We start from the raw sequence: 19,137 nt of genomic DNA on the forward strand, positions 1-19,137 counted from the left end.
CACTGTTCACTCTCAAATCCTTCCATCCTTTCCTTCTACTCTATTTCCTATAATACCATCTGCTCCTGTCCTCCATCCCTCTCTTTTGTTGTCCTCTTGTAGCTGCAGCCTGCGGGTGGAGCTCGTTTTGCGTCCACCTCTTCCTCAGCCCTGAGATCCTCCACTGTTTCCACTGAACATGCTGGGGACATCCACTTGACCATGTCCAGTGTATCTGGCCCTGCCTACTATGAGCAGACCCTCTCCCCACCTCACCACCCTCAACCTGCCCAAGAGATCCAGACACACCAGAGCCCAGATGTGTCCCCGGCGACCCAAGGAGAGAAGCTGGTATTGAGCATGGGGAAGAGGAAGCTACCCTCTCCAGAGAGCATGAAACAGACACCACACGCTCAGCCGGCCAGAGACTGGGAGGAGCTTAAAGGGCACAATAAGGCTCTGGTGACCCCTCAAGACCTTTCAGAAACAGATGGAGAGCACAAGTCAAAGGCAGCCATGTCAGGTAGAGGAATTTTGACAGTGTGTTTGATTGTGTTTTAAATTATTACTTTTATTATCTTTTCTCCTCGACCTGTTTCTGTACATGTCTTAGTCACTCATTTGATGCTCTCATAAGAGCAGTGTGTGAAGATTTACTGGTAAATAGTAACATGTATACAAAGATGCATGAACAGGACCTAATTTAAATTTAAATATATTATATTATATTATATTATATTTATTATATTATGGAAACATTTGCTTATTTAGTTTTAATTTAATCTTGCCTCACTTATAAGATGAGCCCCTAATGTTAGGCCCCAAATATCATCAGATATTTGCTCAATATGTTTTTTTCTGCATCTTACCCCAAGTGTCTTAACTCTACTTTTCCACTTTAAAATAGGAAAAAATATGCATGTAATTAATTACTGTGCCTGCAAATCTCCATCAACAAAAAACATTGAAACATTTACATTTAGTTACATGTGGCTAAGTGAAAATTAAAGTTCATCTTACCCCATTGTAGTCTACAATTCATACAGTCATGTACTTTGTTTTATCAGAGATAGCTTGTTATGATGGTTTCCTGCAGAGTCAGCTGGACATGTGCTCTGTGCTGATATCAGTGTGACATTACAAAAAGATAGGTGTGGATAGGATGTAATGTGCGTCTCTTCTGTGGCATCTTCCTGTTTTGTGTCTGTCATGCAGACTGGTGGTTTTAAGTTTTCTCCCTCTGTAAAGACCAAAAGATGTCTGTGTAAGCCACATGGTGCACAGCATGAGCAACAAAGCTTCCCTTTATGATTTGAAACTGACACTCACTTCCTGTTTAGCAATTCATTACTGTGTGTGTATTCACATGCTTACGTGAGCATCAGCTCTTGACAGGGCTGAATGTGTGTGACAAAGTTTGGCTGTTTGTGGGTGTCTGTCGTGGCTCCGCCTGTCACTGGGCTGATCGTATCACTGGAGCTGCTCTAACCCTTTCCTGTGTCTGTGTTCAACAGATCTTCCTGTGCACACAGCCACAGTACGTGCCACGGCAGCTGTATCACACAGCTTATCCTCATTACAGAGCGGCTCTCTTGCACAACACGCGCACGCACAGACACACGCAGTGTCAGCCGGACACCTTCTAGAGGACGACAGGAGAGAAGAGGAGCAGGAGACGGACTTTAAAACAGAGGAAGGAGAAAAACTCTCAGACATCATGTCTGCCAGGCAGATGTCCATCAAAGAGAGGTCAGTGTATGAAAGTTGTGATATATAGTTTGTGATTTGTTTTTTTGGGGGTTTTTTGGAAGTCAGCCAGCAGAATGTTTTATGATTGTATGGTCCTTTGAATAGGAAAATGTATGTTAAACTATAGATGTATATTGAAAACAGTTATTCCTTCATCTTTGTATAAAGCAAAACATTGAAAATTGTATAAAACAAGGCTGGCTTAGACTTTTTAGAGTGTGTGTGTTCCACTTTGACTCTATTTGTGGAAAGTAGGTTGTCTTTTGAATATATGTCAATTGAATATAGGCGCATTGTCCTTTCCTTTTAGATTGAGAGCTAGGATAAAAATTACATTAGAAATGGAAATGTATCAGATGCTTAAAGTCCTTATACAACATTTTTGACTTAAAAATAGTTCACTGTTGATAGAAATGATGTTGCGGTAATGTCTTTGTGCTGCCTGACTGCATCCTTGTGTTGTGGTCTGATATTAAGCATACAGATGAAGAGGGACAGTTCAGTGTAACTTTATTTTGTGGTCTGTATTTGCATTCATTGGATTGTTTGTTTATTTTAGTCAGATCTGTACTGCTGTGTCCAGTTTCGAGATCAAAGTATTGTGTAACTGATGGGCAGTTGTTTGCTGCCATAGGAAGCAAGCTGATGCAAGCTGGTTAAATTGATTAATAATGACATGATGAAAGCCACTCATCTGTATGCATATACAAATATGTACCCACACTGGAACTTAAATGTGTGTGAATGAGCAGGAAAAATGCCTGTTAGTTGTTGTTGTTGTTGTTTATTTTTCCACAGAGATATATTTACAATATAATTGTCTGTTTGTCATGGTTTTTCAGAATTTGGTTATACAATCCAAAAGTTTTAACACACCTATTTATTTAATATACCATTTTTTGGATATACCATCATTTGTTTTACCATTATTTTAGAATAATAGCAAAGTTATTATAGTTATGAAATTGCATACCGTAAATAGGCATTTTTTTTCTTTACTATCGGGTCTTTTTCATCCATTAAAATGTAAATAAATATTTTTGTGAAGAAATTCAAAAGTAGGATAAATTCAAATGCATCTACAAAATTAATTTCAAGCATTTAACATTTTAAATATTTTTTTAGATCATAAACTCAAATGTGTTCACAAGGCAATGCATTTAGGAATTAAGAAGGCTGCAAGAATTCATATTATTCTGTCTCTTGCAGACTGGCTCTCTTGAAGAAGAGTGGAGAGGAAGACTGGAGGAACAGGATAAATAAAAAACAGGATGTGGTGCAGGTTGCTGTGTCTGAAAGACACGCCCAGCTATGGGAAGTGGAGCAGAGCTTCAAGAAGGTAACCTCTGAACCTTGAACTGTCTCACCTGACCATACAGGTCATAGGTCACTGTTCATTGTCTAATTTCGTATATTATGCGTATTGAACAGCTGTTGTGTTAGGTTTTTTGTATATCATCTTGTACTGTCAGCTCTAGGCGATGCAAATATCATGCAACTGGTTAATTGTGTGATTTAAGTCATTTTGTTTGCATTTGTTGCACAGTTCAGCATTTCAGAAGAGAATAGACTTTGTGCAGTTGAGTAACTCTAAACAAGGGGTGTGCTATCCTGCTCCTGGAGGGCCACTGTACTGCAGAGTTTACCTCCAACCCCAATTAAACACACTTGAACCAGTTAATTAAGATCTTACTAGGCATACTAGAAACTTCCAGGGAGGTGTGTTGAGGCAAGTTGGAGCTAATCTCTGCAGGACAGTGGCCCTACAGGACCGAGTTTGGACATCCCTGCTCTAAACAGAGAAGGGTGTGTGCTATCCATTATTTTTGTATTTTTGTCTGTATCATTTCTCTCTGTTCTGTCCTTTCTATTTGCATGTTCTTCTGGAGGTACATTGGTTGTATTCACAATATTTGTTTCTCAAGAACACTAATTTGCACTAATTCTGTTTGCTCAGTGCAAGCTGCCCCATTTACATTTAATTTAAATTAGGGATGCACCGAAATTAAAATTCTGCAGGATGCACTTGGCCGAAAACCGAAAATAAATAATAAATTAATCATATATTTGTTCAAACTTATTTAATAGTCAACACTCAAATAGCTAAAACTGAGTTGTACAAACATTTAAATTGAACATAAGGCAGTTTTTATATTCACTTTATAATAACTCTAAAAATTAAACATTTAAGTGACAATAAACTGTAATAGACAATAAACTCTTACAGGTAAAAATATTATGCATATTTAATACCGTGCATTTATTTAGCAAAATGCTCTTCTCTAGAGTTATTTTTTTTCTAGCTAACTAATGAGTTTATGGACATTGAATAGCTTTCTTGAGGTAAATATGACGATAGGAGACATTGCATAGCATATAAGCTGCTTTGTTGACGTCTTTCTCCAGTTGAAACACTGATTGAGCGATTACATGAGACAGGATTCATCCAGTAAGTTGTAATGTATCTTTCAGCATACCTTCTGATGTTCACCCATGTTTATTCTGTGATGTAGTAAAGAGGAGATGAGATTATCTGTTCATGTGCGCTTGATCTGTGCTGCTGCTTGAACTGCGCTACAGCGATCTGTCACGCCATATTAAAGAGGTCCAAAACTACATTTATTGTTTGTATTTCGTAAAAACCGACAGAATTTTAAAGTTGAGACTTTGCTTCGTAGAAAAAGTAACTAAGCTTTTTGCGATTATTGGATGGCAGGCACGCTGCAAATGTTTTTTAAAGGTTTGTTAACACAGTGCATCAACAAGAAACAACAAAGACTATCATTACCAATAAGAAATAAATCCAGAGCTAGTGTCCACACAGCTGACATGTTTAACTGTTGTAGCTTATCCACATTGTGTGCACAAAATAGATGCTGAACACAGTCTTTGTCATCGGAGAAACTCTAATTAAACGTCTGTTATGGTCACTGATTTCGGCCCTCCAATATCATTTCGGCCTGAAACCGAAAATATCTGTTTTGGCCGAAACTTTTCGGTAGCTGAAATTTCGGTGCATCCCTAATTTAAATGGTGTAGACTTTGTGACTGTTTCATTGTTTATCATGTTTGGAAATGATCAAATTAGACTATAACTTATGGACCCTTAATTTATAGTGACTGACATCAGAAAATATTATTAGTCCTAGAGCATTAATAGGTGATCTTTTTGCTTTTTTGTTTTTAGTAGGGATAGTAGGGGTCAGTTGGTCATCGTGCATGTGTATAATCATCTTTGTAGCAATATTATTCTGGTTTATTAGTATGTTTGATACAGTATGTGTTCTTAACTTGCATGGATCTGTCTTTCTCCCAGTTCACTTCTTTACTGAATGTTTTTGTGTTTTTATTGTTATAATATTATTTATTATAATAAAAAAAAGTTTAAAATCTTTGCATGCTTGATAGTAATTCTCTAGTGCAGTGGGGAATGGGGTGAGGTTTCACGTGCCTTTCTCTGTTTGGATTTATTCTGAAGACTTTTTCAGTCACTTAATTGCTGGTTGTGAGTGTTGTAATGTATCACTTACCATATGCTAGTTCAGAAAAGGGAATTGGCTATCATTATATACAATATTCAGCTGCTGATCTGGCAGATCAGATTTTGTAATGAATCTCAATTTCTTAAGTAATGAAGGAAAAGAGAAAATTAAAGTTGGCATGAAATGAAAATCCGCACTATTTTCTAAATGTTATTGATCTTATTGTGAATGATTTATCAATGAATGTTACTTTTTTTTTTTTTTTTTTTAACCTCATAATTTTTAATTAAAATATGATTCGTTCTTCCGGTGTAGCGACAGAATTCTCTTTGGTAATATATGCCAGACTTCTAGTCATTTACTCTGCTTAAACCCCACCCTTTTTACGGTCGACTACAAGTGTAACTAAGGCCAGCTAGTAAAGAGCTGTGCAGATAAACCTCACTCCCCTGTCCTCAAGAGACGCTGCTAGCGACTGATGCCATAGACTTCCTTGTTAGTGTGGCTGCCTCCCATGCTGGTGACACTGGTTTGAATCCCTCTTGAAGCGGTGCGAGTAGGACACACAAGCTTGCATTCAGATCTACCTCCATCCAATCAACAACTGATGGATAGAACCTGCCCTGCATTTTTCCCCCTATTAATATCATTCATGTCGCTACTTCTGTTTTATTGACTTTAAAGACATTTTTACATTTTATACAGTTTTTTTTATACTGAGTTAACAAATGAGATTGCAATAATATCAATTTATTATTTTATATTCTTTATAATTAATGCAGTTAGCATCTTATTTATTCCTCACAGTAACCAGATTCAATGTAAAGTTTAATATCCAAGCTTTAAGTAGGGGGTCATTTCTCCCCTGTTTATTTCACCCCTTTCTCTAGGATGATGGGATGATAGATGACTTTGCTGTGTCTGATCAACTCTGGGTAAGGTTGTTGGCCGTTCGCCGCTATGCTAACATGCTTAGCACGGGTATTGCCAGTGTACGAGGGTTATGATTTTGTGTTTTTATTTAATTAATCCTTGACCTTGTAATAATGGTGATGTCCATGTGCTGTCCTGGTTTTCCTGACCTTGTCATCAACTCAGGATGAGCCAGTTGCATATGGTGGTGATTTTATTTGCTTGGTCCTCTTACATTGCTACTATGGTGACGGTATGAATATTGCAATGCCAAAAAGTGTTTTCTGTTTTATTTTAACAGCCGTTTTGGTGGTTTTGTCAGTTTACCCTGTGGTGACTTCACAGTTGTGGTGTGGTATTAATTTCCTTGTTCAACCACTCTTATAGATAGGCTACAGCCTTTTAGGTAGCTTTAGTCAGTTAGCTTTAAATTTTACTCCCAATTTTAGTTTCTATTAATTAGTTTCTATTGATTAAAATTTAAACTATGAGCTGTAATATATTTATTTATAATACTGTATCTGCCCACCAATTTCTCTTGCACTTTTCATTGTGGTTTCTCTTGAAGCTGCTTGATTGACAGCAGATAGTTTGTAGAATGATTTGAGTATCATCAGATTCAGGGTGGTTGTACGAGGTTGGTGGTTGAGTGCTGTACTCTAGATTTGGCCATAACATTCTAGCAAATGACATTGATGTTATGTGTCCTGTGGTTATTTAGATGTGGCAATGTGTCTAAGACTAGACCATTGTAACCTACCGGATGTCTGTCTCTTGACTTCCTTTTCATTCCCTCCTGCTTTGTCATATGCCTCTCCATCTTTTGTCTTGATTCCCCTCTCTGTCCTGTAGGATCCTGTCTTTTCCTCCTCCTTTTCATGTGCATCTGAACCACTGGATCAAATAGCAATCCTCCCCAAGGTGAGCAAGAACACCCACCCGATGTAAGCTCTCTGATACTGATAACCCGCCTCTTTTTTTTTTTTTTTTTCCATTTTTAATTTCTACACTGTACAAAATCCTATTAAATTAATGGTAAAAACTGTTAGGTTTCCATAAATCCACCATACAAAATACAGGACAGTGTTTCAAGCATTACGTGATGGCATTTCAAAACTTGTATTTTTTTTTTCACTGTATATTATACTTACAGGTAACATAAATTTAATGTACATAAATGGTAACAAAAATGAACTATATTAAAAAAAAAGACATTTTAAAGATAACAAATGTGATGTCAAGCACAGGCTTCTGGGAAAATCATTTCACTATTTTTAAAAAACTAGTATGAGAGTACACATACTTTTTGCTTTAAATAAACAATTGTTACTTTTTCACTGTATATTTTATATTATGTACATATATCACTTAAATCATTATGCACAAAATTACAGTTACATTGTACATATTTCGTAAGGTATTTAAAACAAAATGTTAAAATTTTTACTCATTTTCTCTTTAATTAGTCTGTAGGACTCTTACAGTATTTCTTGAAGTCTAAGAAATTAAATTCTTGTATTTCTTTGATTTAATTTGATAAGCACCCTTGACTGCTTTGTTCTTGTCGTCTTGACAATTTCTTGTCTTCTTCCATGAAGTGGCTGAAGTTCAGTCCATAAAACTCTCTGAACATTGTCTGTTTTCTTTATTTTAATATCTTTACAACTTTAAAGGTATAGTTCACCCAAAAGTGAAAATTATCCCTTGATTTACTCACCCTCAAGCCATCCTAGGTGTATATGACTATCTTCTTTCAGACAAAGGCAATCTGAGTGTTATTATAAAATACCACACGCTAAGGATAGAGCAAAACAAAACACCGGTCATGAATTAGAAGTCTAAAACGTGAATTTTTAAAGAGAAATATCTGAGGATTTCAATACAAGAGAAGAGGAGCTTGAGTTGTTGGCCAGCCCTATTTGTTTAAACGTGAGAGGCATTCATTGGATAAGAGTCAATCATTGGATAATTTTCATTTTTGGGTGAACTGTCCCTCTGACTCTTGGAAACTCTTGATCTTTCAATTGCTTTGTATGTAACTCTACCCGTCTTCATTATCATATAGGGTGCGTATATAATCCTATATAATTATAAAAAAACAATTATTGACTGTAAATCTAAATGAGGAGTCTTTAACAGGACAGCGGTGAGGTCTCAAGTGAAGCATCATCTTCCTCTTTCTATTAATAGCCTCTCTAGTCTAGGATGCATCCTCTCACATTTCATCCTTTCTTTCCATTCTTTTCTCATCCCTCTCTCTTCCCGTCTGTCTTCCTGCTCTTCCCTCCGTGTGAAGGCTACCCCCCTGCCCGTGCAGGTGGATGAGCGTCACCCCTGGAGACGGAAGGTGCCTCTCACCCCCAAACACACATCCACTATTCCTCCATAACACAACACTGAGACTGTTGTTGTAATGTATGTAAATATATGTTGTGTGTTTGTGGTTTTTTTTTTTTTTTTTTTTTTTTTTTGGGGTGTCTTTTTTGGAGTCCGTTACTAGCTATTTTGGCTATATATAAAACTTCTGTTTATTTTAGGCCTTTAGTTTTGTTTGCTGGTTAATATTAGGAAAACAGCTCAGTGTGTAAATGTGTTAATTTACACTTCACAATTGTATTTGATTTATTGTTTTGACTAAATCTCTTATAAGGTGTTGTTTCTCACTAAGCATCACTTTTTTTTTTTTTTTTTTTTAGATTAAAGTGGTAAAGATATTTAATTATTTACACTTTATTTTAAGGTGTCCGTGTTACAGTGTAATTATACATCTTAGTACTGAGTAATAATAATTAACTACATGCACTTAATATAGGGTTAGGAATAAGATTAGTTGCATGTAATTATGCACAATTTATTGTAATTACTATAGTAACTACATGTAACGTGTAACAAGGACACTGTAAAATAAAGTGTTACCATTTAAACTTGCAGAAGTGTGAAAAAAGTTGCCCTGACAATGATGTAAATGCTCAGATGCTTAATTTAGTTTCTCCTTTGGCATCTCAGAGGATGGGAAGTGAGGTTGCGGAGAGCCAGCGGATTGATCGAGTAGAGATGTCTATTCAGGAACGCATGAAACTCATCACCGCACAAGAGGATGCGTGGAAGGTCAAAGGTTACAGAGCAGCCAATGACTCCACTCAGTTTACAGTGGCTGGCCGTATGGTTAAAAAAGGTCAGTGAAAAATGCACGTATTCATATATAATATATATATATATACAGTGGGTACGGAAAGTATTCAGACCCCCTTAAATTTTTCACTCTTTGTTATATTGCAGCCATTTGCTAAAATCATTTAAGTTCATTTTTTTTCCTCATTAATGTACACACAGCACCCCATATTGACAGAAAAACACAGAATTGTTGACATTTTTGCAGATTTATTAAAAAAGAAAAACTGAAATATCACATGGTCCTAAGTATTCAGACCCTTTGCTCAGTATTTGGTAGAAGCACCCTTTTGATCTAATACAGCCATGAGTCTTTTTGGGAAAGATGCAACAAGTTTTTCACACCTGGATTTGGGGATCCTCTGCCATTCCTCCTTGCAGATCCTCTCCAGTTCTGTCAGGTTGGATGGTAAACGCTGGTGGACAGTCATTTTTAGGTCTCTCCAGAGATGCTCAATTGGGTTTAAGTCAGGGCTCTGGCTGGGCCATTCAAGAACAGTCACGGAGTTGTTGTGAAGCCACTCCTTCGTTGTTTTAGCTGTGTGCTTAGGGTCATTGTCTTGTTGGAAGGTAAACCTTCGGCCCAGTCTGAGGTCCTGAGTACTCTGGAGAATGTTTTCGTCCAGGATATCCCTGTACTTGGCCGCATTCATCTTTCCCTCGATTGCAACCAGTCGTCCTGTCCCTGCAGCTGAAAAACACCCCCACAGCATGATGCTGCCACCACCATGCTTCACTGTTGGGACTGTATTGGACAGGTGATGAGCAGTGCCTGGTTTTCTCCACACATACCGCTTAGAATTAAGGCCAAAAAGTTCTATCTTGGTCTCATCAGACCAGAGAATCTTATTTCTCACCATCTTGGAGTCCTTCAGGTGTTTTTTCATGTGTCTTGCACTGAGGAGAGGCTTCCGTTGGGCCACTCTGCCATAAAGCCCCGACTGGTGGAGGGCTGCAGTGATGGTTGACTTTCTACAACTTTCTCCCATCTCCCGACTGCATCTCTGGAGCTCAGCCACAGTGATCTTTGGGTTCTTCTTTACCTCTCTCACCAAGGCTCTTCTCCCCCGATAGCTCAGTTTGGCCGGACGGCCAGCTCTAGGAAGGGTTCTGGTCGTCCCAAACGTCTTCCATTTAAGGATTATGGAGGCCACTGTGCTCTTAGGAACCTTAAGTGCAGCAGAAATTTTTTTGTAACCTTGGCCAGATCTGTGCCTTGCCACAATTCTGTCTCTGAGCTCTTCAGGCAGTTCCTCTGACATGCACTGTGAGCTGTAAGGTCTTATATAGACAGGTGTGTGGCTTTCCTAATCAAGTCCAGTCAGTATAATCAAACACAGCTGGACTCAAATGAAGGTGTAGAACCATCTCAAGGATGATCAGAAGAAATGGACAGCACCTGAGTTAAATATATGAGTGTCACAGCAAAGGGTCTGAATACTTAGGACCATGTGATATTTCAGTTTTTCTTTTTTAATAAATCTGCAAAAATGTCAACAATTCTGTGTTTTTCTGTCAATATGGGGTGCTGTGTGTACATTAATGAGGAAAAAAAATGAACTTAAATGATTTTAGCAAATGGCTGCAATATAACAAAGAGTGAAAAATTTAAGGGGGTCTGAATACTTTCCGTACCCACTGTATATAATATATATATGTGTATATATATATATATATATAATTGCTTCACTGCAGTGACACAGTTTGAGCCTTTATGATGTATTTGTTGTACTGTGTGGAAAACATGTTGAAAATGGTTTTGCTTTGTAACAATGAGCAGTTAAGAAAAATTTCCCCTCTGTTTTCTCTTTCCCAGGCTTGGCAGCCCCTTCTGTTCTCACAAATCCAGTGCAGTCCCCTCTGTCCTCTAAAAACAAGAATGCCTCCCATACAATCTCAAAGCCACACGAAGGTGAGAAACCATACTTGTACTCAGCTTGTGTCAGATTTCCTGTCCTCTTTCTTCTATGTCTGTCAGTATATATTTTTTATCACTGCTGTATTTTCTTCTGTAGAGATTGAAGTCAGACAAGACATGAAGCTGGAGTCAGATAAGAAGCTGGAAAAGTTGGAGTCATTCCTTGGTCGTCTCAATGGTAAAGGTTGGTATCATAAGAAAATGTGTAATGAACCTTAGAGATGAAATATTTTCTTCTGTATCAGCTTAATATTTTATTCAGTTTATTCTTAATATATGTATTCCTATACATTTCTTAGTTTCAGGACTTCAGGAGGCCACAATTGCAGTCACAGAGAAGTCTGTTAAAGAGGTCATGACTCTGGATGATGAGACCTTCGATAAGTTTTATCGACACACAGAGGATATAGCCAAGATTACCAGCAGAGTGGAAATCAACGATGATTTTGATGACATCTTTGGAGTGGAGCTGCCCAGGTAAAGCCAAACGAAGTGTGGCTATTAGATTTCAGTATCATCTCTGTAGCAATAACTAACCAGCCATATTTTGTCTTATTGACAGTTAAGTGTTCTATTTACAACTTGAAAATAAACAAGACTGAGATTGAGGAACTAGCTCTGAAACATTATTTGATAACTTGTCTCTGGTATGTATTTTTAGGTTGACCTCAGAGATGGTGCAACACAAGCGGGCGGTACGGCCCAACAGAAACGTGCAGTCATCCAGAAACCCTCTGAAAATGCTGGCTGTTCGGGAGGACATAAGACACGAATACACAGAGCAGAGGCTAAACATCGGCCTTCTGGAGAGCAAGAGGATGAAACAGGAAAAGAGTTAGTGATAAGAGTTGGAGTAGTCAGTTCATGAACACAGTATATGCACATTTTGCCAGTATTCACACATTTATAATCTAGTTCTGTGTTGGGACCCTATTTCAGTCAGCCAGTGTATCTGACCTACATTTCAGTTCAGTTTCCTGCTGTTTAGTCAGTGTGATGCTGACAAGAGTCATGTCTTCATTGTGTAAACGTTTAAATGAATACATAAAACTGACACTCTAATGAATGGGTACTTCTACATTAAGTCTATAAATGTCATTTTGGCTCACTCCGTGTTCATTCATGAAAGCCATTCATGAAACACTAGGAGAATATATAATTATGGCACTAAAAAAACAACAATGAAGATGTCAATTAGCATAACAGCATAATTATTTTATTTACAATAAATACAACTAATAAAACTAGAAAATTATTTTACTTGGTTGAAAACTTATGAACAGCAACTTTTAATTAGAAATATTTTTCTACACAAAAGATACAATTCTGCAAAGGGATTCAAATTAATCAGTGCCTTAATTAATTTGGCTTAAACAACCCACCCAAACTAACACAAAACAATCCTAATGTAATTAACAGTAGTTAATGATTGTGGTATGCTGTAGCTCATACTGTTGCGCTCTCTCATTCTTTTTCTCTCGTTCTCTCTTTCATAGTGAATAAGAACAGCGGTTTCTCTGAGGTTGCTCTTGCTGGGTTGGCCAGTAAGGAAAACTTCAGCAGTGTGAGTCTGCGAAGTGTGAATGCCTCTGAGCAGAGCTCCAACAACAGTGCCATGCCCTATAAAAAACTCATGCTCATACAGGTCAAAGGTGAGTGACAGTGACAACAACAGCTGTTTGTGATAGAAGTAGAGGGCTCCTTTTAGAGGTCAACAATATTCATCATCCATTCTGACCTTGTTTGGGCACAGCTTTTATGATATGAAGTATGTTTGATATGAATTAGAAGCCAGCCATATAGGCTACGTTTACACTGTCATTTTTTGGGATTGACAACCGCGTTTACTTAAAGGTGTGAGTCTTGAAATGTCCAGTTCAAACAGCAACTTACTGTAGTGTCTCGAATACTGTCTGTATGAACATGCAACGGGTTCTCTTACCAGTAACCACAGCGAGAGTGTGTAATATCAAAGATGGCATTGTCTGTAAAACTGAAAAGTCTTATCATTTCAGTCCAAATGCAGAACTGAAAAACCGTATTCTGTTGCTGTGTGAACGTGGCCATAGTGTGTGTTGTATCTGTGTTCCTGTAGAGATGTACTTATTTGGCAGTGAGACAGCCATGAATGGTGGTGTTTATTTAAAAGTAATAGGGAGAACTTCTGTCCTCATGACTAGACTAGAGGCCTCATGTGTAAAACTTTCTGTAGATTTCATCCTAAAAGTGCATATGCACAAAAGCTAGATTCAGAACCTGTGCAAAATTCCCTTTATAAAACCCAGTCAGCAGATGATTGTGCGTTTATGCATCTCCACCCCGTCTCCTCCCCAAAATAACCATATATGGAGCTTACAGCTACTATGCGTAAGTCATCTGCACATCATTTTCATGTATAATCCCATCCACATGATACCATGTTTAACAGTACAAGACATTAGAAAAAAAATTAGATATGGATTATTTATTTTTGTTCTCATTCTATTTTCACGGGTCAAATAATATTTTTAATTGTTTTAAACAAATCTTTAAAAGTTTGCCCATAAGGTAAACATATATTTTAGGATGTTTACATATTTTTAATGGAAACAGATAGGCCTTATTTTTGCATTGTAAATTATTGTCTGACTCGGCACATCACTGACAAAATATTTTAAAAATGTGCATATCTTATCAATCCTCACAAACCATTAAAACTTAGCATGTCACAGGAAAAGTGTTCAAAAGCAGTGCATCCACTACACATTTTTATTTAAATTCATGTAAAAAATGTTGTAACTTCTGGATAATGATTTCATTAATGGAGTTAAGCACTGAAATTAGTGGCATATTTAACTAAATGTGGAAATGGAAATGTTCAAATGGAAAGTAGAGGAGAGTTTAAGGAGAGTTTAAAATCATTCTGTTTACTTCATTACTTCGCTCACTCCAGTAAAAGAGTGCGTACACATGATCTAGAGTGCCTGTACGGTGTGTACACATTTACGATAAGTTTATTTTTAATAAATCCCAATATGTGCATGGAAAATTGAGTACGCACATTTCAATGCCTTTGTGCGTACACAGCGTTTATATATGAGGCCCCTGCTGCTTTTGTTATGGGGACTGCTGTTGTAGAATTGTAGATACCAATTCCTCATAAGGCATCCCTCTCAATCTAACCCCACCTGCATGTTCCCAAAACAACATTCTACATTTCCCTTAATCAAAACAGAGAGAAAGAAACCAGATAGGTTTAATTGAGAACAACATGCAAGCAGTCCAAGAACAACAGCATATTATGTCCAACTGTAGTAATGTTCTACTTACCAGAACATTACAATATAATATTGTATTGTATGATAACATAATTCTCTTCTGAGTTTGAAATTCAACCAAGATAATACTGTACAGCCAAAGGACTTTTTCTGTTTTTTCTCCTGACATTAGGGGGTTAGGTTGTGATGCACATTGTTATTATCCTGATTTTTTTTTTAATGAATTTTAATTAGGTCGTCGGCACGTTCAGACCAGACTGGTTGAGCCCAGAGCTTCCTCTTTGAACAGTGGTGACTGCTTCCTCTTGATCACACCCCATCATTGCTTCATCTGGATTGGAGAATTTGCAAATGTTATCGAGAAGGCCAAAGTGAGTGTGTCCTGCTGCATGTACCAACAAACACACATCACGCTATCACTTTAACGTTGCTTAATCTCTAGCTGTTAGCAGTGTTGCTATTGTTTAATTAATTAAAGCTAATTAAAGCTAAATAAAACTATTTAAAAAAAACAAATAGAAATGACAATAGCTTATAAAAAAAAAGGAAAATATAATATTAAATTAAATACAATTAAATATTATTTATTATAAATAAATTATATAATATATAAATAAATTTATTATAAATTAATTATTATTTATTAAATATAAAGTTAATTCAAGCTATTAATAAATACTATAATAGTATATAAATAACACCAAAGTAACACTAGCTGTTAGTGCTAGATGTCAATATTAGTCACCCATATCAAAATTATGTTCTGGTTCTCAATGGATTTTGTTACATTTAAACATGTCATATCCTGTACTCTGCCTTGGTGTTTTCAGTACTATTCATAGATTGGTGAGTCCCCCACGTGCAGGAAATAAACAGAATTAACCACACAGGAAATGTATTTTTGTACAGGAAGCAGGAGATGAATTGTAAAAGCTCCTGCGTCTCTCTCACACACAACTTTCTTCTGTTGTTAAATCTAGACTGCAGGTCATTGAACTCTGAGTTTGACCTACATCTTACCATCTTACCTTACTATAATGTGATGCTCATTGTCTTAAACGTATAGAAAAGTTTTTTTATTGTAATAATTTAATGAGCATGATGAGTTTTGTACATGTACAGACATTATATTTATAGTGCAAATGAAAATTTTGTGTTTGAATCTTCAATCGTGCAGGCTGCAGAGTTGGCCACATTCGTTCAGACCAAGCATGACCTGGGATGCAGAGCCTCATATGTGCAGACAATTGAGGAAGGTGCCAACACTCACACTCATGCTGCCAAAGAGTTTTGGAAGATTCTCGGCGGCCAAGCCAATTATCAAGGTGAGAGATTCTAGTTCTCATCTGCTGACAATTCTTTGAACAGTTTTATTTTTGTACACAAGCAAAATAATAAGGAATGCTGTCATATAATGACCTTTACTTACTGCAGTCCTTCTTAATATGGCCATCTGTACCCTACAGCTGCTGGCACTCCTGAGGAAGATGAGTTCTATGAGACTGCTGTCGTAGAAACCAACTGCATCTATAGGCTCATGGAGGACAAACTTGTTCCTGATGATGACTACTGGGGTCGAGTCCCTCGCTGCTCCATGCTTAACTCTAAAGAAGTACTTGAAAATCATACATACATATTGATTGATTGATTAATGATGGATTGATTGGTTGATTGATTTATTGATTGATTGTGACTAATTTAAACTTATTTACACTTTAATCAAGATACAGTCTACAGTTTTGCATACTTGAAGTAGGAAAGGTGAATAACTTGCTTTAGAATATTTAGTAATTTTTGGTATGATTTTTAAAAAATAAAATAACCCTGATATTTTCTTCAAATATCAGCCTACTCAGGCTAATATCTGAAAATTACATTACGTTACACACTAACAGGGCTTGACATTAACTTTTTTGTTCACCAGCCACTGTGGCTAGTGGTTTTCCAAAGTTACCAGCCACTCAGCAGTTTCACTGGCCACAATTTTGACATCGAAACCATGGGGAAAAACTGCCATATACAGTCGATATTTTTATTATCTTATAATTATCTCATAAATCAGCAGGTATATTAGGCTGCTGTCACTTTAAGACCTGACACATGGATCCATATACTGATACACATGTGTTAAAACATAACTGACTGTGTTTACGTGAATACTCGCCAAGACGGCATTTTGACATTATTTTGTGTGTTTTTGACCGTTTAATCGATGTAAACAGCGAAAAACAACTCAGTTCAGTACTGAGAGGCGGCTTTATGCTCACAAACTTTGAGTGTGAGCACAAAATCTGCAGAAATTAGTACAATTATGTGCAATACGCAGGATCCCACTCCGAAATGAAACCCTGTAACCTCAACAATATTCATCCGGAGCAAATGAAACAAGTGAGTGAGGGGAGACGGGTTTGTGTGTCAACTCGCTGTCAGAGAAATGAGAGAGCGAGAAAGCGCAGCTGGTATAATGTGTCTATTCTGCGGAAAATGAGTATTGGAAGCGTATTTCAGTATTGATATGTATCAAAAATCAACATTTTTGACAACATTTCTCTTCGTTTATTATTTCAGATGCCTTTTTAAAAGACTACAATTGAAAAATGTATATTTAGGCTATATATAAAATTTAACCCACCAAAGTGGTTAGCAGGAGTGACTGCGTTACATGCCACTGCTGAAATCCACCTGCATTTGGTGGGTTGGCGGGCGTTAATGTCAAGCCCTGCATACCAATATGGTCAGCAATATATTGTGCAACTCTGCTAAGTGCTTTACTATATAATATAAACTAAAGTAAGGGAAATGTTAATTCAACTGTGAACCAACTTTTTATTTTTGTTTGACATCTAGGTGCTGGTGTTTGATTTTGGTAGCGAGGTCTACGTATGGCATGGTAAGGAGGTGACGCTGGCACAGAGAAAAGTGGCTTTTCAGCTGGCAAAGCACCTGTGGAATGGCACCTTTGACTACACCAACTGTGATATTAATCCTCTGGACCCTGGAGAGTGCAACGCACTTATACCCAGGTACAAAACAGGGCTAAATATGTGCTGAGGCTCTGCTGATGCCTATTGTTCTATCATAGATCAAGTTTTGGCACTTGTGACCTTTTAAAGCTCATTCACAGAGGCCTCTCAGGTCAGAAGTGTGTTATTGTTGCTTAACTTGATACACCTGTCAAAACAACAGCTTAGTAATCTCAGTGTTCATAAACAGACTTGAGTTGCCAGCGGAATTTGAGACCTGATGTGACACTCCTAAAATAAGAGTGCTGTGTTCATGTTTTTTTAATGGGTTTGTTCTGTTCTCACAAAGTTTTATCCTTGCTTTTTATGAAATCTCTATGAAATAAAAATAATTATTGTCTTTACTGAACCTGTTTTTAATAGGAAAGGCCAGGGACGACCAGACTGGGCTGTGTTTGGCAGGTTAACTCAGCACAATGAGACTACTCTTTTTAAAGAGAAGTTTTTGGACTGGAGTGACACCAAGAAATCCTCTAAGAAGAATGGTGACTCACATGTTGTTGAAAACAAGGTAAGTTTGCACAGAATAAGTTGTATCTCTACCTTTCTTTTCTGAAAAGCAAGTATTAATACATTAGATACTCCTGATTATATTTAAAAATGTAGCAAATCTTAAAACGGAATGGGTTGGTTAATTTCTTTAGGATCTTCGGAGCGGGGAATGTCGGCCCTATGATGCGTCACTGATGTTGTCAACAGTACGGACACCAGTCAAGACCGTTCTGGATGGAGTCAATGTCGGACGAGGTTATGGACTGGTGGAAGGTGATGAGGGGCGTAATTTTGAGATCAGCACATTGTCTGTTGATGTCTGGCACATTCTAGAGTTTGACTACAGGTAGGATGAATCATTTTTTGTATGGTAAAACTATTAAATGAATGGATTTTATATACAAACACTGTCTCTCTTACTTGTTCTAGTCGATTACCTAAACAGAGCATTGGTCAGTTCCATGAAGGGGACACATACGTTGTCAAATGGAAGTATATGATCAGCACAGCTGGTGAGTTATATGTTGAAGGTGTGCATAGCAGTGTTGTTTTTGTTAACTAAAAGTAAAACTGTTAAAAAGCATTTAAGGTAATTGAAATAAAGCTAAAAAGTGGGTAGCACTGTCGTCTCACAGCAACAAGGTCCCTGGCTCGAGAGAGAGAGATTGATTTTTAGATTTAAAAAAAAAATGTAGAAATTAGAAACATTGCTTTGGTAACTAAATTAAATATGTACTAAAATTGCTAAAACTGAAGAAAAATAAATTGAATATAGATATATATATATATAGATAAAGATATAGAGATAGATATAGATATAGATAGATAGATATAGATAGATCGATAGAGATATAGATAGAGATATATATAAAAAAAATTACAAAAGCACAACAAAATTACTCCAACTTAAGCTAAAATTAAAATGAAATATACAAATAAATGTTGATTAAAAATGTGAATAAATACTAAAAGTTTATAAATAATACTAAAATAACACTGGTGCATAGGAGAGAGGATTGTTTGTTGCACTTCATCTTCTGGACACTTTATTTCCACCTTTTTAATATTTTATGCTCATTCTATAATAAACTGCTTATCCATGGTCTGATTCTCCACTGTCCCCCCCCCACTGTACAATCATCTATAAACAGCCA

General features: G+C 36.9%; 1 protein-coding gene across 17 annotated transcripts in view; it reads left to right on the top strand.

Moving 5' to 3' along the window:
* svila (supervillin a) overlaps window positions 1–19,137 on the top strand; it is a 77,019-nt gene that overhangs the window by 49,125 nt on the left and 8,757 nt on the right. For 9 of the 17 annotated variants that reach the window (XR_007932965.1, XM_051915047.1, XM_051915036.1 and 6 more), the window contains 19 exons: window positions 103–502; window positions 1,494–1,728; window positions 2,938–3,067; window positions 6,101–6,145; window positions 6,975–7,043; window positions 8,419–8,469; window positions 9,129–9,297; window positions 11,110–11,205; window positions 11,309–11,395; window positions 11,511–11,688; window positions 11,873–12,045; window positions 12,708–12,863; window positions 14,703–14,839; window positions 15,646–15,793; window positions 15,935–16,080; window positions 17,316–17,491; window positions 17,855–18,002; window positions 18,136–18,329; window positions 18,413–18,495. Coding sequence is in view for 16 of the 17 variants with exons in the window: in XM_051915047.1 (XP_051771007.1) it covers window positions 103–502; window positions 1,494–1,728; window positions 2,938–3,067; window positions 6,101–6,145; window positions 6,975–7,043; window positions 8,419–8,469; window positions 9,129–9,297; window positions 11,110–11,205; window positions 11,309–11,395; window positions 11,511–11,688; window positions 11,873–12,045; window positions 12,708–12,863; window positions 14,703–14,839; window positions 15,646–15,793; window positions 15,935–16,080; window positions 17,316–17,491; window positions 17,855–18,002; window positions 18,136–18,329; window positions 18,413–18,495 (2,821 nt within the window). In the remaining variant the exon portion in view is untranslated. The remainder of the gene's footprint in view (window positions 1–102; window positions 503–1,493; window positions 1,729–2,937; window positions 3,068–6,100; window positions 6,146–6,974; window positions 7,044–8,418; window positions 8,470–9,128; window positions 9,298–11,109; window positions 11,206–11,308; window positions 11,396–11,510; window positions 11,689–11,872; window positions 12,046–12,707; window positions 12,864–14,702; window positions 14,840–15,645; window positions 15,794–15,934; window positions 16,081–17,315; window positions 17,492–17,854; window positions 18,003–18,135; window positions 18,330–18,412; window positions 18,496–19,137) is intronic. The other 8 variants (XM_051915038.1, XM_051915050.1, XM_051915043.1 and 5 more) reach the window with 5 other exon arrangements.

The sequence above is a fragment of the Ctenopharyngodon idella genome, chromosome 12, assembly GCF_019924925.1.
Source record: "Ctenopharyngodon idella isolate HZGC_01 chromosome 12, HZGC01, whole genome shotgun sequence".
NCBI classification, from domain to species: domain Eukaryota; kingdom Metazoa; phylum Chordata; class Actinopteri; order Cypriniformes; family Xenocyprididae; genus Ctenopharyngodon; species Ctenopharyngodon idella.